The sequence below is a fragment of the Aquarana catesbeiana genome, linkage group LG08, assembly GCF_042186555.1.
Source record: "Aquarana catesbeiana isolate 2022-GZ linkage group LG08, ASM4218655v1, whole genome shotgun sequence".
Lineage (NCBI taxonomy): Eukaryota > Metazoa > Chordata > Amphibia > Anura > Ranidae > Aquarana > Aquarana catesbeiana.
In genome coordinates, this window is record NC_133331.1 from 74,400,402 (window position 1) to 74,425,492 (window position 25,091).

General features: G+C 42.7%; 1 protein-coding gene across 1 annotated transcript in view; it reads left to right on the forward strand.

The window, feature by feature from the left end:
- Positions 1–25,091, forward strand: part of MFAP5 (microfibril associated protein 5) — a 102,997-nt gene that overhangs the window by 62,394 nt on the left and 15,512 nt on the right. The window contains exons 2-4 of the mRNA XM_073595978.1: positions 16,270–16,329; positions 18,871–18,912; positions 23,992–24,027. Coding sequence (XP_073452079.1) covers positions 16,281–16,329; positions 18,871–18,912; positions 23,992–24,027 — 127 coding nt within the window. The 5' untranslated portion in view covers positions 16,270–16,280. The remainder of the gene's footprint in view (positions 1–16,269; positions 16,330–18,870; positions 18,913–23,991; positions 24,028–25,091) is intronic.

Sequence of the window (25,091 nt, forward strand, 5' to 3'; positions counted from 1 at the left end):
TCCTTTTGTATATGGCAACCTGGGTTACCTCAATTCCGATATACACTTACCCTTACTATCCTGTTATCTTGTTAGCTCCCCCAGGCTGCCGTGGGAGATCATTCGTTGGTGTTGGGGCCTTGCGCCTGGGGCCTGCTGGGACCTGGGTAAGCAGATTCGCTCTCTCCCCCCTCCCCCTCCCTTATTTTCGTTACCTATTTGTATAATTTGATGCTGGAATAATATTTGTATGATAATGTACCTCTATAAATCTTGTATATTTTTAATTGTCAGGTTCAGACTGTTTAGTCAGAAAAACTTATCTCCAGATAACCTCCTGATGAAGCGGATTGTGTCCGCGAAACTAGTCGAGGAATATGATATCTGAGATTTTGTGCTGTACTGTATACTATCGAATCCATTGGTGATATGCCTGTACTTTTATTAAATGTTCTTGTATTACCATGTCCTGTCCGTTGCATCAATAAATGAACTATAATTTTTATTACTGCTGTTATTTGTTCTTATGGTTACCCTTAATTACTGTACCGTAATAGTCCAATATGCCCCATTTTTGGTCGCCTGACTGGGGATCAGGCTTCCAACCGCCTTTTTGATATTGATTTCTGGATGATGGTACATATGCACCTTTGCCACCTTTATATTTTACTTTAGAGAGGCCTTTGCCCTAATTGTATACATTGGGTGGATAACACACCCGTCCTTTTGTCGAGTGGGACACCTGGGTAGGCTGTCTTAGTGGAAGGGCCACCAATGCCCCCCACCATGCGGACCCCATCTGTTCCACCCCTCAATTTTAATCAACCCCCACTGACACACAATTTTGTGTGTTGTTGGGGGGGCCTCTAGCATACGCAATTTTACCCCTTGATATTACTTTATGGCTAATTTTTAGCCCCGATGCAACCCTCCGAGACAGATGCCCAATAGGTCGGCCAGACACCCTTACCCTGGCTACCCGCCCTCTATCCACATGTTTTTACCCAATCATGTGGCATTGTCCTTGGCCCTCCTTATCTTATATGCATATCATGCAATTAGGTGTTATGGGTTCATGTCTCTGTGGGATTACTGCACCGGTATCTAGGGTATTACCATCCCTAGTTCACCTGAATAAAGTCTTTCAGTTTTTTCCAATTTTGTTTCTACCTTTTTCATGCTTTATTAACCCTATATTGTTGTTTTCACAATTTGTTCTACTGAGACCTCTGCTTCCCCAGTCCTGGTCCTGGCTTCTAGCGCCGGCGCGGGCCCCTCCCCCTGTGTTCTCCCGCGGCGGCCTGGTGAGGTTCCTGGTGGAGGGATCGGCCTCCTACACGGGACCGCCCCCTCCTCTTGCACCGGCCTTGGCTGGGACGGTGTCCCCTTGGCCTTGCGGCCGGTGCGCATGCGTGCGCGCGCGATCTCTTCGCGCGCGCGCCGTGTGGAACCTCTGACCCTGTGACGTCATGCGCTGGCGTCCCATTGACGTGCGGCGCAGCGTCGCAGGGTTGGGAGCTATTTATAGCGGGCTATGCCTGCTAGCCGGACGCTTCGGTCTGCTGCCCTTGGGTGCCTTTACCTCAACCAGCCTAGTACAAGTTTATGGTAAGTACCCACCCACCTTTCTACCTAAGTCCCATACCCCTGGGCACCAACATCATGTATCTCTAAACTACTGTATTTTACCTTGCAGCTGGCCTAGGCTTAGGTTTACATGCCTTGGTTTGTGTTTGCCCATCGCTTGCAGTCCTCATTATTACCCTCTTTTTTACCTTATTATGGAACCAGTCCCTGGCAGGGTGTCCCCTTTGGGAACCCTTCCATGCTTTGACTATTATCAGGTACTTTTTGCCCCCTATTCACCCATATGTTCACATTGTTGCATCCCCCCCCCTTCTCACTCTCCCCTCCCCCCCTCTTACCTCCATCCCACCCTCTGCCTTCCCTCCCCCTCTTTCCCCCCCCCCCCCCTTCCCCCCCTCCCTTTCCCCTTTTCTTCCCCCCTCCACCCTTTCATCCCTTTTTCCCCCGCCTCCTCTCCTTTCCCCCCTCTTCCTCTTTCCTTCCCTTTCCCCTCCCCCCCCCCCCCACTCCCTTCCAATCCCCAACTACCCTTCCTCCCCACTCCCCTATCCCCCTCTCCACCCCCACTCCCCTCCCTTTCCACGGCCCCATTTCCTCCCTTGTTTACCCTTCCACCTATATAACACCTTATGCCTCGTTTACCATTGCCTTCCCTATTTGGTTGGTCACCCTGTAATCTTTTATGCTTTATATAACACGCTTTCAACTATTGATATCCTCCACAATTTTACCCAACCCCCCTTGTCATCACTCCCTCTCTATACTCACCAATTGTTATATCACCTCCTTTTGTATATGGCAACCTGGGTTACCTCAATTCCGATATACACTTACCCTTACTATCCTGTTATCTTGTTAGCTCCCCCAGGCTGCCGTGGGAGATCATTCGTTGGTGTTGGGGCCTTGCGCCTGGGGCCTGCTGGGACCTGGGTAAGCAGATTCGCTCTCTCCCCCCTCCCCCTCCCTTATTTTCGTTACCTATTTGTATAATTTGATGCTGGAATAATATTTGTATGATAATGTACCTCTATAAATCTTGTATATTTTTAATTGTCAGGTTCAGACTGTTTAGTCAGAAAAACTTATCTCCAGATAACCTCCTGATGAAGCGGATTGTGTCCGCGAAACTAGTCGAGGAATATGATATCTGAGATTTTGTGCTGTACTGTATACTATCGAATCCATTGGTGATATGCCTGTACTTTTATTAAATGTTCTTGTATTACCATGTCCTGTCCGTTGCATCAATAAATGAACTATAATTTTTATTACTGCTGTTATTTGTTCTTATGGTTACCCTTAATTACTGTACCGTAATAGTCCAATATGCCCCATTTTTGGTCGCCTGACTGGGGATCAGGCTTCCAACCGCCTTTTTGATATTGATTTCTGGATGATGGTACATATGCACCTTTGCCACCTTTATATTTTACTTTAGAGAGGCCTTTGCCCTAATACTACGTACGTATGTACTACCAATGAATTTAACTACTGACCAAATCAAGAATATGCGTGAAAAATATAAATTTAACTGGGATGAAACTTCTTTATCATTTTTAGGGATTAAACTCAGCTACCCCCCCCCCTCCAAAATATATGAAAATAACTTACCCGAACTCCTAGAAATAATACAAAAAGATCTCCAAAATATACAGAAAACACAACTCACATGGGTAGGGAAAATAGCAGCCTTTAAAACGCAAACACTACCAAAAATATTATATTATTTCCACTCCCTCCCTATTATTATTCCCAACAAATTTTTCACACAAATGAATAAGAAATTTAAAAACTTCATATGGAATGGGAAAAAAAAACCTAGAGTTGCATTTTCTATTCTGACTTCTAATAAAATAGTAGGAGGAATGGGATTGGCAGAAGTAAAAAACTATTATAATGCATCACTGCTAGACCAAATGAAACACTGGTTTTCCTCTTCGGAAGATAAACTATGGACAAATATTGAAAAAGAAGCAACACTAGGACATGACTTGCATGCACTATCTATGGCTAGCTACCTACTTAAAAAAAAATCAACATACCTAATCTAATCAGTATTAAAGCTACCCTGATAGCATGGAAACACATATTATCCAAAACTAAAACTTGGGTCATTATTGATAAATTACAAATACCAGTAAAATTAATAGACTACTGCAAAATCCACCTTTCATCAAAAGAATGGGTTACACAGGGATACAACTTCTTTAATGAACTGCCTTTGAGATTTAAAAAATTAGTATCAAGTAAAATAGAAAAATGTTCCAGACTAAAGAACTTCAATCCCCATAACAATATAACGATCCCTACCACCATTTGGCAATACCTAACTAACTACAAAGATCAGAAAGTAAGAGGTATCTCATTATTTTACGACCTCCTTACCATATACCCCATAGACTACAAAAACCCTCATATGATTAAGTGGGAAAAAGATTTATCTCAGTCTTTCACAGGAGCCCAATGGAGGAAAGCAATATAAATATTCAGGAAAGCTTCCTCTTGTACTGACCATTGGGATAACTCACAAAAAATTCTAAATAGATGGTATCTGACACCATAAAGGTTATCAAAGATATATCCCTCAGCTTCACCGGTTTGTTGGAGTAGTAATGTCAAATAGGAAATCTTTACCATACCCTATGGAGCTGTAAAAATATACATAGTTTCTGGAATACTGTCTCAGTATTTATAGTGGATTTCACTGGCAATCTGATTGATCTCACTCCTGCCATGGCTCTTCTAGGAATAAACCTTGACATATACCCTATAATATATAGAACAATGGTTGCCCATGCACTTATAGCAGCCAGAATCACAATTTCCAGTCTTTGCAAACCCTCTGAAGTTCCCAACTTATCCCAGGTTATAGCTAGATTGAATATTCAGGCACAATATGAACTAATGCTGGCATATAAAAACTTCTCTACAACTAATTTAAAAAAAAAATGGCAAGCCTGGATTGTCCACCATAGAGCTTCTAATTACCTTAACCACTTCCCGCCCGGCCTATAGCAAAATGATGGCCGGGCGGTGGTTCAGTTATCCTGACGGGGCGTCATATGACGTCCATCAGGATAACAGCCACCACGTGCCCTTGGGGGCACGCATCGTGGCGATTGGTGGTGCGGTGTGCCAGTCTGACACACCGCTACACCGATCTTGGTAAAGAGCCTCCGGCAGAGGCTCTTTACCATGTGAACAGCCGTGTCCAATCACGGCTGATCACAATGTCAACAGGAAAAGCCTTTGATCGGCTTTTCCTTACTCACGTATGACAGACGCGAGTAGAGGAGAGCTGATCAGCGGCTCTCCTGGCAGGGGGGGTCTGCGCTGATTGTTTATCAGTGCAGCCCCCCCTTGGATGCCCACATTAGACCACCAGGGAAGCGGGCAACATGTGGATGGCCAGGTATGTACCCCATGGCCATCCACAAGTGCAAATTATGCCCAATCTGTGCCAATTAGTGCCAACAAATGGGCACTGACTGGCACCATTTTATAAGATGGTGATGCCATCAGTGATGCCCAGCAATGCCACCCATCAGTGTCCATCAGTACCACCTATCAGTGCCCATCCATGCCCATCAGTGCCCACCTGTCAGTGCCCATCTGTGCCACCTATCAGTGCCACCCATAAGTACCCATCAGTGCCACCCATAAGTACCCATCAGTGCCGCCTACGAGTGCCCATCAGTGCCACCTATGAGTGCCCATCAGTGCCGCATACCAGTGCCACCTATCAGTACTCATCATCAGTGCCACCTCATCAGAGCCACCTCATTGGTGCCCATCAGTGCTGCCTTATCAGTGCAGCCATATCAGTGCCCGTCATTGAAGAAGAAAACTTACTTATTTACAAAAAATTTTAACAGAAACACAGAAAAACTTTTTTTTCTTCAAAATTTTCGGTCTTTTTTTATTTGTTATGCAAAAAATAAAAAACGCAGAGGTGATCAAATACCACCAAAAGAAATCTCTATTTGTGGGAACAAAATGCTAAAAAATTTGTTTGGGTACAATGTTGGATGACTGCGCAATTGTCATTCAAATTGCGACAGTACTGAAAGCTGAAAATTGGCTTGGGCAGGAAGATGTCTAAGTGCCTGGTATTGAAGTGGTTAAAAAATGTAACTTATAACTCTATTGTTACCTACCTCAAATTATAGTAGAATTTGCATCTTATATATTGAAAATTACAACAAGTTGATGGGTATACGCCTACAGTTTGATCCCAACCGGGGTAGGTGAGACCTGCTAACTTGAATCTGATATAATTTTGTTAATTGATTACCTTTATACCTTTGTTAACCTCTTCAGATCCGCGCTATTGCCAAATGACGGCAACAGCGCGGACCTACATTGCCGGGACTATTCCTATTGCCGTCGTTCCGTGCACAAGCGGCCTGCGCGTCCCCTGTAGGGCACGCGCGGTGCGCTCGGTGATCAGCGAGTCTGAGACTCGCCTGATCACATATCAGAGTAAGGGGTCGGTCCCGACCCCTTACCACATGATCAGCTGTCAGCCAATGACAGCTGATCATGTGATGTAAACAGAGCCGGTAATCGGCTATTTTTTCTCCTCGCGCTGACAGCGTGAGGAGGAAAAAAAAGCCGTTCACCGGCGGCCGTGGGAGGGACATCAGTCCCGATCCCGGCGATCATCTGTGCCCCCTGCCAGTGACACCTAGCAATAGGCAGCAGTGCCGCCTACCAGTGCCCACCAGCATCACCCATCAGTGCCCACAGTGCCACCCATCAGCGCCCACAGTGCCACCCATCAGCGCCCACATCAGTGCCACAACAACAGTGCTGCACATCAGTGCCACCTATCAGTGCCCCCCATCAGTGCCGCCCATCAGTGGTACCTATCAGTGCCACCTATCCGTGCCACACATCCGTGCCACCCATCAGTGCCACACATCAGCGCCAATCAGTGGCCATCACTGCCGCCTTATCTGTGCCCATCAGTACCGCCTTAACTGTCCCCATCAGTGCTGCCTTAACTGTGCCTATCAGTGCCGCCTTAACTGTGCCTATCAGTGCCGCCTTAACTGTACCTATCAGTGCCGCCTTAACTGTGCCTATCCTTGCCCATCAGTGCAGCCTATCAGTGCCCACCAGTGCCGCCTCATCAGCGCATATCAATGAAGGAGAAAAATTACCTGTTTGCAAAATTTTATAACAAACTATGAAACATGATTTTTTTTTTTCTCAAAATTTTCCATCTTTTTTTGCTTGTTTAGCAAAAAATAAAAATCCCAGCTGTGATTAAATACCACCAAAAGAAAGCTCTATTTGTGTGAAAAAAATGATAAAAATTTCATTTGGGTACAGTGTTGTTCAAAGTGTGACAGCACTGAAAGTTGAAAATTGGTCTGGGCAGGAGGGGGGTTTAAGTGCCCTGTAAGCAAGTTGTTAACTACTGTAAGATATTCATATTCATATAACATATGACAATGAGGAAATATGTTTTATGTAAATGTCTGTTTTGAATAATTGCTCTTTTTGTTAAAAACAATTTATAAATAAAAAGTAAAAAAAAAAAGAAACACAGTTACTACAACACCATTGTGACATGCTCTATGATATACAGTTTGGCTTCAGGCACATGGCCGCTAATGGCTGTAGAGCATAAAATAGGACAGTGTACAGCCGCCACCAGCCAGACTGTACAAATCAGTGGCAGGCGTCGGCAGCTGTATGCATGTATACCGAATGTCCATATGAGTGGATTTATGCGTATAGTCGCCATCTGCCTTTGATTTGGCCAGACACCAAAACCAGGTCTTTCAGCTGTTTCCTCCAGTGCCCCCCTAGTCCCTACAGTGCCCTCCAGTCTTCCACAGTGTCCCTGCAAGTCCCCAGTCATCTGGAGAAACCTCCAGCCCCCTCCAGAGACCATGCCTCACATTTTCCCCCAACAAGCCTCATAACCTATAGGGCCACCAACCCCCCTCTAGAGCCCCCATCCAGAGCCTTCTAGCAGCTCAATGCATATCTGGCATTACCATACTTCTATTGTGTGAGTATAAACATTTTTTGTATTTTACTGTTGGGGCTTTGAAGGTCTTGGATGAATTTAGCAGGCCCTGGTCTCAAGAAAGTTGAAAACCACCGATCTAAGCAACGTGTTTCAAGGTGAGATCCCCTTTGACAAGCATGCAGCTAACGCCATTGCTCCAATCCTGTGTTCGGATCACTTTTCAAAGGCAATTGGCAGGCAGTGGGGAGGCGATGTGACAATTCCTCATCTCCTGTTTTAACCCCATTTTTCCCAAAAAAGGCACTATAATTGCGTGCATTGCAGGCGGTTGTGGGGCATTTGTGGCATTTCAATCTACCGATGGACTTCTGTACAACCAGCTTGTCAGATTTTACCCGTTTGATCAGCACCTCAGGCTATAGCTGCCACTGCTGGTCAAAATATTGTGATTGCGGGGAAACCTCTCCACTGTCAGAATACAATAGTTCAGCGGGAGGATTCCCCTATTCACTTTGAGTGTGTGAGTGGGGGAATCAAGTTAGTTTTTCTCGTTCAACCCACTGGTTGAATAATTAAAAAAAAAAAAAAAAAACTGACCAATATATGGGCCGCCTTACCCTGACCAATATGGAATAAGATAAATCACTAACGCATGCATTCCATTATTACTGAGATCTTTGTGTACGTTTCTTAGTTTCAATTTAAAGTACAAACTGTTTAAAAGAATCTCAAGGTACCCCTGCACCAAATTTATTTAGGCCTTTATTTTTATCATTAAAAAAAAAATCTGTGCAAACAAAATAATTATGTGGCCAAAGAGTTGAAATCACAGAATCCTGTGTATGGCTATACCTTAATAAGCTCTGACATGCTGATAGCCAACAAAATACTGTTCCAGAATACTGTAATACTTTATCTTCCTGGATATAGAAGTCTCTTCCTAGTGCAGGTGATGAACTTTTCAGGGTGTTGTACTGGGCTCTATGTTGCTTTTTGTCATCATTTTATGAAATCCTTTACCCAACATTGTTGTTGTTAGTTATATATGGAAATTGCACGTTCTGTGCCTTTCAGAAAAACATTGCATGGATCCTCTGAGAAAAAAGTAATTGAGGTAAAATTATTCCAAAGCGTGAATTGGTCCACGAGGAAATGTGTTTTTACCATATCTCCTGGGACAAAAGTGTCATGTCACTGTTATTGCCAAAAAAAAAAAAAGTTTTCTAGAACACCTACTGTGAGTAACGAATCATCTTCAATAGAGGAAGATACTTCAAGGTAATTTTATAGCAGATCCATAAGTGAACAGAGATGAACAAACAATAGAAAATGTACTCCTTTTGTGATTCAGTGGAGCAGACCCCATTATTAGTTTCACTTTTCCAAGTACAATAGTTAGTAAAAAGCAGTTGCGTTGATGCTTATTTGTTCACTGAGAAGCTGAGAACGGCAGTTGACCTCAAAATTCCAAGGGACTGGTCACCCAGTAGAACCCAGTAGGGGTCCCACTTTGAGAAGCACTGGGGCTTATGGCCAAAATCACTGCCCTATGTAATGTCAATGACCTAATAAGGAAGTAGTATCTTTTGTCTGACAGCATTGCTCTTATAAAGAGGAACTATGTCAAACTAAATTGTACAACATACCCCAGAGACAACAGGAGCTGCCTTGCTAGGTTTGTTACTAATAGATGTCGAAGGTCTAGAACAGGGTTCCTCAACAAGGGTTGCATAGAACTCTAGGCAGGACTTACCATTGGGCTTGACTGGGCTCAAACCCATGGGCTCCGCCCAATAGGGGGCCCCGCCCATTTACGCTTTAACCACTTCGTGCCCGCTCTATAGCCGAAAGACGGCTACAGCACAGACGCCAATTGCCGGGAGGGCGTCCCTGGACTTCCTCCTGTTTACTTCCCCGATGCGCGCCCGCATCCCTTGGACACAGCCAATCACAGATCGTGCTAAATGGCCAATCACAGCGGCCATTTAGCACTCAGTCGGAGTGTCCAATGAGAGGTGATCTCATATGTAAACATATGAGATCATCTCTCATCGCTGGCTCTCCCTCCTCACACAGAGACAGCGTGTGAGGAGGGAGAGCTTCTGTGCTGCAGCTGTGAGTGAACACTCACTCACACTAGTTACAGTTACACTACACAACATAGTGCCATCTGTCCTCAGTGCCACCTATCAGTGCCAAATGTCCCCATCGCCATCTGTCCCCAGTGCCACCTGCCTCCAGTGCCACCTGTCAGTGTCACGTGTCATCAGTGCCACGTATTAGTGCCATCTGTCATCAGTGCCACGTATTAGTGCCATCTGTCATCAGTGCCACCTGTTAGTGTCACGTGCCATCTGTTATCAGTGTCACGTGTCATCAGTGCTACGTATTAGTGCCATCTGTCATCAGTGCCATGTATTAGTGCCATCTGTCATCAGTGCCACATATTAGTGCCATCTGTCATCAGTGCCACGTGTCATCAGTGCCACATATTCGTGTCATCTGTCATCAGTGTCACATGTCATCAGTGCCACGTATTAGTGTCATCTTTCATCAGTGCCACATATTAGTGCCATCTGTCATCAGTTTCATGTGTCATCAGTGCCATGTATTAGTATTTAAAGTAATGTATAGAAGGTAGGGCCCAAAAGTGACTCAAGCCCCAGGGCCCCCACCACCCTAAGTCCTGCCCTGACTCTAGGGTTCCTCTAGAGGTTGCTACGAGTTCCTTGAGAAATGAGCAATTGCTGCCTCTGAGATCCCACTGACACTACTGATCTTTTTAGCTATCTGTAAGGGGGTAATTCTTCCCACGGACCACAAGTAAAAAAAACATTCTTCCCATTGGCCATCACACTAATGCAGTGGTCTTCAAACTGCAGCCTGAGGGCCAGATACAGCCCCTTGCTTTTTTTTTTTTTTTTTGGGGGGGGGGGGGGGGTCCTAAGGAGATTGACCCCCTTGGAATGTCTGTGAAGGGTCTCATTTTTTTAGGTCATGGTATATCTAGTAGTAGTTAGTCATATTCATCTAGACTTATTTTGTAATGTTGATGATGTTTCTTTAGTTCTAATGAGTGTCAGGAGTATACCCCACCATCTATATCCAAACTAGGAACCTCTGACTGCTTAATCCAATCACCATGGAATGCGTCAGGGCAAATATGTCCAGGAATATCATGGGAGGTGTAAAGGTTGTGAACAGAAGTTTGTACATCCAGAAGACACAACATTCAAACACAAGCAAAGAAACTTGGGGGTTTATTTACAAAAGCTGGAGAGTGCAACATCAGTCTCACTTCTGCATAAAAACTGATCAGCTTCCAGGGTTATATTGCCAAAGCTTAAAGTGGATGTAAACCCTCACATATACCCAGTGAAATGAACAGCCTCAGATGATACACAGAGATGAAACAAATCCCCCTACATAATTTTTACATGTATATCTGCTGTCATCAGCTTTATATACTGTTTGGAAAGTGCACAAGGTGTTAGAATTTTCTCTCCCAGATTCCCCTGTGGGTGTGGATTCTTGCCATACACCGTGAGACAGCTGATTGGAGGAAAGGAGCACACCCCCCCTCCACATAGGCAGAGACTTATAGAGCTGTGCTGTAAATAGACCAGCTCTCTGCTAATCTATTTTTGGCACCCCCCCCCCCACACACACACACACACAACTTTCAGCCTGGTTTTATCACAGTTGACAGAACTCATCAGAAGTTATGCTGATAACAGAAGAACAGAGCAGGAGAAAGCCAGGGGACTTAGTGCTTTGAAGAGAGAGAAGAAAACACTGCAGATGCAGCATCTCACAAAAGTTAGTACACCCCTCACATTTTTGTAAATATATTATTATATCTTTTCTTGTGACAACACTAAAGAAATGACACTTTGCTGCAATGTAAAGTAGTGAGTAGACAGCTTGTATAACAGTGTAAATTTTCTGTCCCCTCAAAATAACTCAACACACAGCCATTATTGTCTAAACTGCTGGCAACAAAAGTGAGTACACCCCTAAGTGTACTAAGCGGCAAATGAAGTTTAATGTTGATAAATGTAAAGTTATGCACTTGGGGGCTAAGAATATGCATGCATCATACATACTAGAGGGAATCAATGGTGGAGAAGGATCTGGGTGTTCTGGTAGATCATAGGCTTAATAATAGCCTGCAATGCCAAGCTGCGGTTTCTAAAGCGAGCAAAGTCCTTTCTTGTATTAAGAGAGGTATGGGCTCCAGAGAGAGAGAGAGAGAGAGAGAGAGAGAGAGAGAATTTTGCCCCTGTACAAATTATTAGTAAGACCTCATCTGGAATATGCAGTTCAGTTTTGGGCACCAGTTCTCAAAAAGGATAGCGGGGAACTGGAGAAAATGCAGAGAAGGGCAACCAAACCGATAAGAGGCAAAAAGGAGCTGAACTATGAGGAAAGATTAGAGGAATGGAATTTATTCTCTCTTGAGAAGAGGAGATTAAAGGGGGATATGATCAACCAGTATAAATATAAAAGGGGTCCATATAGTGAACTTGGTGTTTGAGTTATTCACTTTAAGGTCATCACAGAGGACAAGGAGGCACTCTTTACGTCTAAGGGAAAAAAGATTTAATCTCCTACAGAAAGGTTTCTTCACAGTAAGAGCTGTGAAAATGTGGAATAGACTCCCCTCCAGAGGTGGTTCTGGCAAGCTCAGTAGATTGTCTTAAAAAAGGCCTGGATTCTTTCCTAAATGTACATAATATAACTGGGTATTAATATTTATAGGTAAAGTTGATTCAGGGAAAATCCGATTGCCTCTTGGGCGACCAGGAAATAATTTTTTCCCCTGCTGTTGCAAATTGGAGCATGATTTGCTGGGGTTTTTCGCCTTCCTCTGGATTAACTGTGGGTGAAGGATTGTATGAATTTTTTTTTTTTTAGTTGAAATGGATGGACTTATGTCTTTTTTTTTTTCAACCTGGCTAACTATGTAACTGAGTACACCCCTAGGTGAAAATGTCCAAATTGGGCCCAATTCGCCATTTTCCCTCCCCGATGTCATGTGACTCGTTAAAGTTACAAGGTCTCAGGTGTGAATGGGGAGCAGGTGTGTTAAATTTGGTGTTATCGCTCTCACTCTCTCATACTGGTCACTGGATGTTCAACATGGTAGCTCATGGCAAAGAACTCTCTGAGGATCTGAAAAAAAGAATTGTTGCTCTACATAAAGATGGCCTAGGCTATTGTCAAGACCCTGAAACTAAGCTGTGGCATGGTGGCCAAGACCATACATCAGTTTAACAGGACAGATTCCACTCAGAACAACTCAGAAATGGTCGACAAAAGAAGTTGAGTGTACGTGCTCAGTGTCATATCCAGAGGTTGTCTTTGGGAAATAAATGTATGAATGCTGCCAGAATTGCTGCAGTGGTTGAAAGGGTGGGGGGTCAGCCTGACAGTGCTCAGACCATACGCTGCACACTGCATCATATTGATCTGCATTGCTGTCGTCGCAAAGGGAAGCCTCTTCTAAAGAAGATGCACAAGAAAGCCCGCAAACAGTTTGCTGAAGACAAGCAGACTAAGGACATGGATTGCTGGGACCATGTGCTGTGGTCTGATGAGACCAAGATAAACTTATTTGGTTCAGATGGTGTCAAGGATGTGTGGCAGCAACCAGGTGTGAAGTACAAAGACAAGTGTGTCTTGCCTACAGTCAAGCATGGTGGTGGGAGTGTCATGGTCTGGGGCTGCATGAGTGCTTCTGGCACTGGGGAGCTACAGTTCATTGAGGGAACCATGAATGCCAAAACGTACTGTGACATACTGAAGCACAGCATGATCCCCTCCCTTTGGAGACGGGCCACAGGGCAGTATTCCAACATAACGACCCCAAACACACTTCCAAGATGACCACTGGCTTGCTAAAGAGGCTGAGGGTAAAGATGATAGACTGGCCAGGCATGTCTCCAGACCTAAACACTATTGAGCATCTGTGCGGTATCCTCAAATGGAGAGTGGAGGAGCGCAAGGTCTCTAACATCCACCAGCTTTGTGATTTTGTCATGGAAGAGTGGAAGAGGACTCCAGAGGCAACCTGTGAAGCTCTGGTGAACTCCACGTCCAAGAGGGTTAAGACAGTGCTGGAAAACAATGGTGGCGACACAATATATTGACACTTTGGGCCCAATTTAGATATTTTCACTTGGGGGTGTACTGCCAGAGTTTAGACAATAATGGCTGTGTGTTGAGTTGTTTTGAGGGGACAGCAAATTTACACTGTTATACAAGCTGTACACTCACATGTAAAGATGTTTCACGTCACATGAAAAGATATAATAAAATATTTACAAAAATTTGAGGGGTGTACTAACTTTTGTGAGATACTGTATATGTACCAAATTTCATGAATCAGGTTTACATCCACTTTAATTGAACAAGCTGAGGTTAGAAGTTGAGGTTAGCAGCTGATTGGATTTTCTGTAGAAGTGAGACTGATTTTGCACTCTCCAGCTTTAGTAAATAAACCTTTTAGACCCCATACACACTATTAGATTTTCTGCAGATTTTTGTCTTCAGATTTACCAAAACCATATAATATGAAGGCAAACCTTAAGAGTTTCAATTTGTATGCAATCAGGCAGGCCCTTGCACTACATGGTTTTGGTAAATCTGAAGGTGCCACCATGTTTATGTGTGACATCATTGGAAAAGCCCACTGGCTCTTCTGTATTCACCCGGAAAGCCTCCCGATGACACAGTGCTAGGCCTGCCCTCCTCCTCCTCTGTGAATGAAACACTAAGGTCTCCTGGTGTTTGTGATGTACATATCCCAGGAGGCACAATGGGCATAGTACACGTCATTCAGCTAGGCGCATGACGGATATTGGAGGTGGGACCGAACCCTTTTTCAGAAAAAAAAAGGGTTAAGAAAAAGCCAATATTCGGGAAGAAGAGTGGAGGAGGGGTAGGCAGGAGGGACTTTTAATTTGAAGGTGAATATCCGCTTTAGAGAAAAGGTACATTCTTTTGAGAACAGTGTGGTGCATATTTTGGACAAAGAGGACAACTGGTTCGCAAGAGGCCATCTATATCAAACTAGAGCAAAGATGGGGGCCTTTTGACTCCATCTTCCACTTTTAATGTCATTTTAGCATCTCTACCCTGGAGTTTTAACAACAAATTGTACCTTTTTAGCAATACAAATTGAAGGATTACCACCTATGAAGCCTTCCTGAGACAAAGGATGGGTTTGTTTTTGCTAGAACATGGTGGTTCCATCACTTACACACATCCCATTCTGTTCTTGGATAATCAACATCTGCTTTTCCATGGTGATTGGATTAGGGTGTCAGCACTACCTATGTATGGTAAATATAAATGTTGGGGTATCTTTCTGAAACGTATTGTAACTGAAGAAATGGTTTGTTCAAATTACTAAACATCTTCAGCATTAAAGAACAAGTACAGTTGACTGAGACTAACGACCATTAGTGACACTCCCATCAAGTGTCGGTTTCCGCAGTGAAATTCAGGGAAGGATTTCTCTTGACAGGATTGGCATTGTGGTGGTGCAGGCAATGGGAAAGGTAAGTATTCACTTTCTTCTGTACAGATACAAATTGTTTAGGAAATAGTCAATTGGTGACAGGGTAACTTTAAAGCCAAATTCCAGGAATACAGCCACTTTGAAAAAAAGTGAAGGTACACTATGAGTTAAGTGCAAGGAGGTGCATGACATCTTTTGGACTTATCTCTATTATTTATATCTGACAGGTTTATGGTTCTGCCAGAGCATACACTGACACTGTAATGCCCTGTACACACGGTCGGATTTTCCGACGGAAAATGTGTGATAGGACCTTGTTGTCGGAAATTCCGACCGTGTGTGGGCTCCATCACACATTTTCCATCGGATTTTCCGACACACAAAGTTTGAGAGCAGGATATAAAATTTTCCGACAACAAAATCCGTTGTCGGAAATTCCGATCGTGTGTACACAAATTCGACGGACAAAGTGCCACGCATGCTCAGAATAAATAAAGAGATGAAAGCTATTGGCTACTGCCCCGTTTATAGTCCCGACGTACGTGTTTTACGTCACCGCGTTCAGAATGATCGGATTTTCCGACAACTTTGTGTGACCGTGTGAATGCAAGACAAGTTTGAGCCAACATCCGTCGGAAAAAATCCTAGGATTTTGTTGTCGGAATGTCGGATCAATGTCCGACCGTGTGTACGGGGCATTAAAGAGGAGAGAGAGGCACACAGAGCAGCTATGCCCACTTCTTCCCTCTGCTGCCCATTCAGAGAAGCCTTTGTATTTTGCTAACTCATTTACAAAATACAAAGGCTTCTGTGAATAGGCAGGAGGAGGGGCAGGCATAGCAGTCAGCGCCGGGCTCCAGGAAATACAGTGACAGCTGTCCTCTGGGAGTGCAATAAAACCTTCAAACGTAAATGATGGAGATAAGTTCAGGATATGTCATGCACCTTTCTGGACTTAACTTATAGTTTGTCTTCACTTTTTACAAAGGAGCTGAATTCCTGAAATTCAGTGTTAATATGGGAATGGGCACATATTTTGTTCCTCTGAGAAAGTTGAAGGGTAAGACAGGCTCTGTTTATAGACGTCAATCATGTTCCTGCTTCTAACATCCAAGACTTTCTGTCACAATTGATATATGATGTTGCCCTCCTCTTTGTTCTTATATTCTAACATTTTATTTTTTCACCATAGACATATCAAGAATGAACAGCAATTATCTGTGTTTCCTGCTCCTCGCTGTTTTGGCAATTGGTGAGTGTTTGGAAGTGAACTTTATGTTTTTACCCCCAAGACTATAAATCATAGATTTTTCTATGTTGCTTGGGCATTTAAAGGAAAAGTACAGTGTCTGTTCAGTAAGTGCAAACGGTAAAGCAGAACTAAACTCTTTCCATCAATATGAACTATTTGTAATTCTTATGCTGCTAACCTTGTAAACAGATAGGAAGGTGTATTATATTTACTTGTTTTAAACTTTTACATTTCTTCAGTTGATTCCTGGTTTCTGGCCTAGGCCAAAATGATGTCATTCCTCCCGGGAGTCTTCATGGGAGGAGGGTTTTTTTCACCTAAGCACGCCCTCCTGTCGGCATGCCTGAGCTAAGGGCAGATGGATTCCAGGAAGTAAATGCTACATGAATCATCTGCCCTTACTCAAGATGGTAACAGCTAGAAATGCTAGGGGGAGGGGATTTCAAAGTGATTTCTCAGCAAAATAAAGCATGAAGACATGGATGGATGGATGGATGGATGGATGGGGGAGTTTGCTTTGAATATTAAACATTAATTAAACATCATTTTCGGTTTGTGGTGCTCAGATGCAGTTTAGTTCCACTTTAAGTTATTTATTTTTATTATTTGGAGTTTCTTTACAAATCTCATCCACAGAGGTGATTAAAGCTTAAAGTGTTACTAAACCCACAACAGTAAAATCAGTGTATATATGCAGTAAAGCATGTTTGTTATACTCACTGTGGTACCTAAAGGGGTTGTAAACCTTTGTTTTTAAAAACAAAAAACAAAAAACATGTCATACTTACCTCCACCGTGCAGGTCGTTTTGCACAGAGTGGCCCCGATCCTCCTGTTCTGGGGTCCCTCAGCGGCGCTGGTGGTGCCTCCCCGCATTGAGTGTCCACGTTGGTGAAGCGCTCTACTTGCTGAACCCCCGTGCGGGCGTGCTCCCGAGTCCCGCATCTGTGTCCATTCAGAATGCAGGACTCGGCCCCGCCCCCCGGCGCCGCATCATTGGATTTCATTGACAGCAGCGGGAGCCAATGGCTGCACTGCTATCAATCTATCCAATCAGGACATGAGACACTAGCTAGTGCTGGTGTGCTCGTTCCCGGCAGGAGAAAAATCAGGGTCAGGTAAGTAAAACAGGGGCTCGGGGGGCTGCAGCAACACAGAAGGTTTTTCACCTTAATGCATAGATATAGTGAATGCAGGCTCCTGGGTTTAGTAACACTTTAAGTTCAGGTAAAAATGTAAAAAAAAAAAAATCAGAATAAAGAACGGTACTTATCGTATATACTCGAGTATAAGCCGAGTTTTTCAGCACGTTTTTTAGGCTGAAAAACACCAACTCAGCTTATACTCGAGTGAGGGTGCAGCCTCATTGTGCCCATCTGCAGCCTCACTGTGCCCATCTGCAGCCTCACTGTGCTCATCTGCAGCCTCACTGTGCCCATCTGCAGCCGTACCTTTGATAACTAAAACAGCAGGTGTCTCCCGCTGTGTCATGCAGTCTGTTCAGCGGTCGGCCATTATAACAAAGCCCTGCCTCCTCCTCGTCCGTGATAGACAGAACACTGATACAATGCTGGGAAACTGTATCAGTGCTCCGTCTATCATGGACGAGGAGGAGGCGGGGCTTTGTTACAGTGGACGGCCGCCGAACAGACTGCATGACACAGCGGGAGACACCTGCTGTTTTAGTTATCAAAGGTACGGCTGCAGATGGGCACAGTGAGGCTGCAAATAGGGACACTTGGAAGTACCATCCCTTTTCCTGATTAATTTTTCTTTCATCTTTACCTAAACCTATGCCGCGTACACACGACCGGACTTTCCGGCAGAAAAGGTCCGCCGGAATCATGCCATTGGACATTCCGATCGTGTGTGGACTTCATCGGACTTTATCTTTCGAAAACTCTGACGGACCTAGAAATAGAACACGTTTCAAATCTTTCTGACGGAATCAGTTCCTATCGGGAAAACCGCTCATCTGTATGCTGTTCCGACAGACCAAAAACGGCGCATGCGCTGAAGCAAGTACGAGATGGCAACTATTGGCTACTGGCTATTGAACTTCCTTTTTCTAGTCCCGTCGTACGCGTTGTACGTCACCGCGTTCTAGATGGTCGGACTTTGGTGTGATTGTATGTAGGCAGGACAGTTTCAGTGGAACTCCGTCGGAAAGTCCTTTAGAGTTTATTCTGACAGAAAGACTGGTCGTGTGTACGCAGCATTAGGCTTTAAATCTAACAGGCATATGCCATCTGGGTGGCACTGGCACCATGTTACCACCCTAAATATGGGTGTAAAGTGGTATTAAAGTAGACTTAGCCTTTATATCAAACAGAAGCAATCCAATTTATCACACATCACATCCTGGACATTTGATATCAGGGCAGGGATAGCCTGGAATGTTGGTGGCAGATTATATACAGCCAGTTATTGCACGGAAGGTGTAGAATGACTGTAATCTGCACATTTTTGAGCGCCTCATCGGAAGTAATGTTCGTGATGAACTTTACTCTTGATATATTTATATCTCTTGTATGTTTTGCAGTGCTGCCAGTGCGGGGGACTGTGATTAACCGTAGGGACGTTGGTAAGTCTGAATACCCTGCATGTAGGATAACGCCATGCTGGAGGGTCAAACCAGGAAAAATAATGGTGCCCATGTCTGATGGAATAAGTGAATCCCTGCTCTGCAGGAGCTCTGCTGTCTGTACTATATATTATAGAAGAGTGACGGCAGAAAAAAACACAAGTGATCCATTAAGTCGACCCATTTTATGATGCTTTTCGTTCCTTTTAAAAAAAAAAAACATTTTTGTTTAAGTCGATAGTTTCAGGGAAAGAAGATAATAGTGATATACAGTATGCATACACTCACTGACCACTTTATTAGGTACACCTGTTCATTTGGTGTTTGGTGCATGCTTTTAACTACTACTTTGAATCACCTACTATCTTCAGAAGCTGAATATATTAATGGTCATCACATCGTGTTATATGCTTTGAATAACATGTATGTCAGATGGAATTTGGTGGACTGACATAAGTGCTGTTATAACATGGGACTGATACAGTGGTCAAACCGAATACTCTTATGTTAATATATTGTACACCTGTTCAATTGCTTGGTAACACAAATTGCTAATCAGCCAATCACATTGCAGCAGCTCAATGCATTTAGGCATCTAGACGTGGTGAAGATGACTTGCTGAAGTTTAAACTGAGCATCAGAACAGGGAAGAAAAGGGATTTAAGTGACTTTGAACGTGGCATGGTTGTTGGTGCCAGATGGACTGGTCGGAGTATTTCAAAAACTGCTGACCTACTGGGATTTTCACGCACAACCATCTCTCGGGTTTACAGAGAATGGTCTGAAAAAGAGAAAATATCCAGTGAGCGGCAGTTGTGTGGAGGAAAATGCCTTGTTGAGGTCAGAGGAGAATGGGCAGACTGGTTCCAGATGATAGAAAGGCAACAGAAACACAAATAACCGCTCGTTACAACCAAGGTATGCAGAATACCATCTCTGAACGCACAACACATCGAACCTTGAAGCAGATGGGCTACAGCAGAAGAAGACAACACCGGGTGCCCCTCCTGTCAGCTAAGAACAGGAAACTGAGGCTACAATTTGCACAGATCACCAAAATTGGACAATAGAAGATTGGAAAACCATTGCCTGGTCTGATGAGTCTTGATTTCAACTGCGACATTCAGATGGTAGGGTCAGAATTTGGCATGAACAACATGAAATCATGGATCCATCCTGCCGTGTATCAGCGGTCCAGACTGGTGGTGGTATAATGAATGGTGTGGGGGATATTTTCTTGGCACACTTTGGGCCCCTTAGTACCAATTGAACATCGTTTAAACACCACGACCTACCTGGGTATTGTTGCTGACCATGTCCATCCCTTATGACTACAGTGTACTCATCTTCTGATGGCTCCTTCCAGCAGGATAATGCGCCATGTCACAAAGCTCCAATCATCTCACCACTGGTTTCTTGAACATGACAATGAGGTCACTGTACTCCAATGGCCTCCTGTAGTCGCCAGATTTCAATCCAATAAAACACCTTTGGGATGTGGTGGAATGAGAGATTGGCATCATGGATGTGCAGCCGACAAATCTGCAGCAACTGTGTGATGCGATCATGTCACTATGGAGCAAAATCTCTGAGGAATATTTCCAACACCTTGTTGAATCCATGCCATGAAGAATGAAGGCAGTTCTCAAGGCAAAAGGGGGTCCAACACTGGTACTAGCAAGGCTGTACCTAATAAAGTGACCGGTGAGTGTATATATACTGTATATAATACATAAATGGGTACACTAAGAAAAACATCAAAGGTGTAGTTAATTCAGGTTGCTATTTCAGTCGGGCAGCACTAGCAGCCTCGTAATGCACACACACCAGCTAGACAAAAAAGCCTCCCAAACCTCGCAAGTGCCAGCAGGACAGCGCTAGTGCCCCCCCTACTGTGCATCCAGAAAACATATAAGGCAACAGGAACATGCGCATCCAGGAAGACACCAAGGACAGACTGGAGGCCAAGGTACCCTTCAAGTAGAAACATCACACGTAACTTTCAGAGGCTGGTAAAGTTGGAATGGCTGCACAAAACAAGGGACAGGGGCAACAGGGTACAGAGATATGCAACTATATTTTTTCTTAGTTTTTGGTTTAATATCACTTTAAAATAAATATCACTTATTTTATATAAAATTATTGGCACTGATAATCCTTACAGAACTATTCACACAATTCAACTAGAACCCCCATTCTTTCCTATGTTGCTGTAGTTCAGGGTGTTTTTAGTTTAGTGCATTTTAAAGGTAAACTATCAGGTTCCTATCACATCTACACATGTGCACCACCACACGGGTTCTACACACTTACATACTGTAGGTATAAATGTGCTCTATGGTGCACCTTTCAGTTCAGCTTACTTAATAATAATAAAACAAGTGTATTGCTAAATGTCCACTAGATGGCAGTACACTACTACTGAATTGTAGTACCAGACACACAGAATAATAATACAGAACTGGGTGCATTGCACGCATTTAAAAGGGAATCCAAAGTCACAGCATACTTTAACTTTTTAACATCAGCATTGTAATAACAATACAAACAATATTTATTATTGACAATCCAAGACAGGCTTACTTGAAAAATATCCTTTCATGTTGTGACTGTTGCCTGTCTGCTGGCCGTCTCTTTCCACAAATTCCTGGATTCCCAGCATGCTTTGCAGCTCCTCCTCCTTTTCTCAAGACTATAGATCCCATGGTACCTTGCTGCCTGCAAGCAGCGATTCCTGTACTAACCCATCTCCTGGAACTCCTCCTCTCAGAGGGCAGGCTCTGTGAAATGTGTGACACAGCAGAACCTACTCACAGGGCATAATAACTATGACCCCCAGGCTTTTTCTGGCACTTTTTGTTTTTCATTTAACAATCACTTTTTTAGCAATTTTTTGTTAGAAAATGTCTTAGAACCCCCAAAGTTTATATATATATATTTTATATCAGAGGCTCTATAGAATTACTTGGTTGGTTCTGAAATTTTTTATGTCACATGGTATTTGCGCCAAACGGTTTTTCAAATGCGATTTTTTAAAATGAATTTTAATGCAAAAAAAAAAACACTTAAAGCTAATTTTGTAAAATATAAAAGATGATGTTATGCCGAGTAAATAGATACCAAACATGTCATGCATTAAAATTGCTCATGCTAGTGCAACAGTGACAAACGACGTAAATATTCTATCCATAGGTGACGCTTTAAAAGCCTTTACAGGTTACCACTTTAGATTTAAAGAGGAGGTCTGGTGCTAGAATTACTGCTCATGACCTAACGTTCGCGGTAATACCTCACATGTGTGGGATTACTGTTTGCATAAATGCGGAACACGCATGCATTCACCTTTGCGTGCAAACATAGGGAAATAGGGGCACTTTAAAACATTTTTTTTTAAATAAATGATTTATTTATTCATTTTTATTTTTACACTGACGCTTACATTTTTTTATCACTTTTTATTGCTGTCATAAGGAATGTAAACGTCCCTTGTGACACAATAGGCATGTGACCGGTACTCTTTATGAAGAGATATGGGGTCTATAAGAGCTTGTTTTTAAAAGTCTTAGGCTTCATAATACACACAGCTGTACAGTGTGCAGAATCAAATTTGAATACTTTTTGAATCTAATTCGAATTTTGGAATAGAATAAAATGGAATAGAAAATAAAGGAATAGAATAGAAAAGAATAGAATAAAAAATAATAGAATAGAAAATGAAAGAATAGAATATAATACAGTATAACAGAAAAGAAAATAAAAGAATAGAAACAATAGAATAGGCATCAAAGGGATAGAAAAAAGGAATAGAATAGAAAAGAATAGAGTAAAACAGAATATAATAGAATAGAAAATAAAAGACCAGAATAAAATAGAATAATATAGAATAAAAAAAGGCATAGAATAGAATAAAATAGAATATAACTATCTTATAAAATTCGAATTTCAATTAGAATACATTTGAATTCAAATAGAAAAAAAGGAATAGAAAAGAATAGAATTGAAAAAAAAAATAGAATAAAATAAACTAGAAAGAACATAACCCTCATCTGAAATTTGAATCTTCAAATAGAATAGAAAAGAATAGATTAGCATAGAATAAAAAATAAAAGAATAAAATAGAAAAAAAACAATAGAAAAGAATAAAATAGATAGAATATAACTATCTTCCAGAATTCCAATTTTGAATAGAATAATTTTGAATTCTAATAGAATAAATAGAAAAAACAATAGCATATAACCATCTTCTGAAATTCGAATTTCGAATAGAATAAATTTGATTAGAATGAAGAAGAGAATAGAGAATGAATAGGATAGAGTAGAATTGAAAATGAAATAGAATAGAAAAAAACAATAGAATCGAAAGAATATAACAATAATAACAATACAACCATCTTCCAACATTCGAATTTCGACTAGAATAAATTTGAATTCTAATGGAATAGAAAATATTAGAATAGAAAGTAAAAGATTATTCTAGAAAAGAATAGAATATAATAGGAAAAAACAATAGAATAGAATGTAATAGAAAGAATATAACCATCTTCCAAAATTTGAATTTCGAATAAAATAAATTTGATTTAGAATCAATTCGAACTCAAATTCTGAAAACAAATTAAACAAATTTACCTAAACTAATTTATGTAAATAACGAATCAAAACAAATTTTTTCATTCTGCACATGTCTACCTGGGGCCCGCGGTGTACAGCCACCCATTGAGGTGCATTGAGGTCATGCGCCTGGGGGAGTTGCGTAAAGCACCTGCATGTATGAAGATGTATGCTCAGATCGTCCACTATCTGCATCATGTGCGCATGTGGGTGCTTTATGCAACCCCTGGTGCATGGCCGCGTACAGCCGCCTCTTCCAATGCAGGGCTCTGGGGATGTCACTATGCAGGCTTTGCGTGCTGTACGGCCCCTGCATGGCTGTGTGCATGAGGCTGAAAAGTGTATGAAGAGAGTACAGAAAAAAAAGAAGTACATTTTTTTTCTCTACCTTCTGGAATAATTGATTTTTTCTGCATTAGGCGTTGGGAAATGACTTTGTTACAAATATAACAGTTCTATTTTTTGTTGTAGACGACGGTGATACGGCTACTCCAGCCCCTGACGCAGGTAAGCAGACCTTTATATATCTGTTTCCAAATGTATTTGCCGGATGCCATGGATACCGTACATTTCCCGATGTAACCAGACAGCTGTGGCCCTCCTGTACTTCGGGGCTCTATAGCAGTGACGCAGTCTGCTGTGCTGATAGACACCCTTGGCTGTACAACAAGCAGAAGATAGGAGCACACATCAAAGATGCCCTATTCTAGCGGCCAGTACACACTATAATAAAATTGGACAAAAATTTCCGTAAGAGGAACAATTGGTCGATTTATCTGTTCATTACTATAGTGCTTTAGGCAACCGATTCTGACAAATAAAAAAGGAAGGTGCAAGCTAGAAGTTAAAGTGGTTGTAAATTCAGAAGGTTTTTTATCTTAATGCATTGTATCTCCATCCAGCGATGTTGCACGAGAGCCTTGGCTTCCCGGGACTCTCCCTCCTCATTGGCTGAGACAGCATCGGGGTGCCATTGGCAATCAAAGTCAGTGAGCCATTGCGGAGAGAGAGGGGGCGGGGCCGAACCACGGCTCCTTTTCTGAATGGACACACAGAGCAGCTGCTCGGCTTGGGTGCCCCCAAAGTAAGGGACCGGGAGCGCCGGCAAGGGACCCAAGAAGAAGCCGATCTGGGCTATTCTGTGAAAAACCACTGCACAGAGCAGGTAAGTATGACAAGTTTGTAAAGCCTCATTTTATTTCATTTAAAAATAACAATCACTTTAACCCTACATTCACACCTATGCATTTTTTACTGCATTTTGTAGAAACGCACTACAGTCCATTTAACATGCTTTTCCTATGGTACATGTGCGTTTTTCAGCCTGTGTGTTTTTGGAAAGGGTCAGGGACTTTTGTTCACCACAGTAGATTGCGTTTTGCATGTAATAGACTTCAATGGAGTCATACCAAAAACGCGAGTGTTGCGTTTTTGATGCTTTTTTGCATTTTTAAAAAATTTATTTTCACTTTAACACACTGTGTATAGCTGGTTGCTAAGGAGCTTCGGGAAGCTGGCTGCCGCGTCCTTGACAACCCATGAGTCATCAGCTGTCAGCGGGGTTCCCTGCT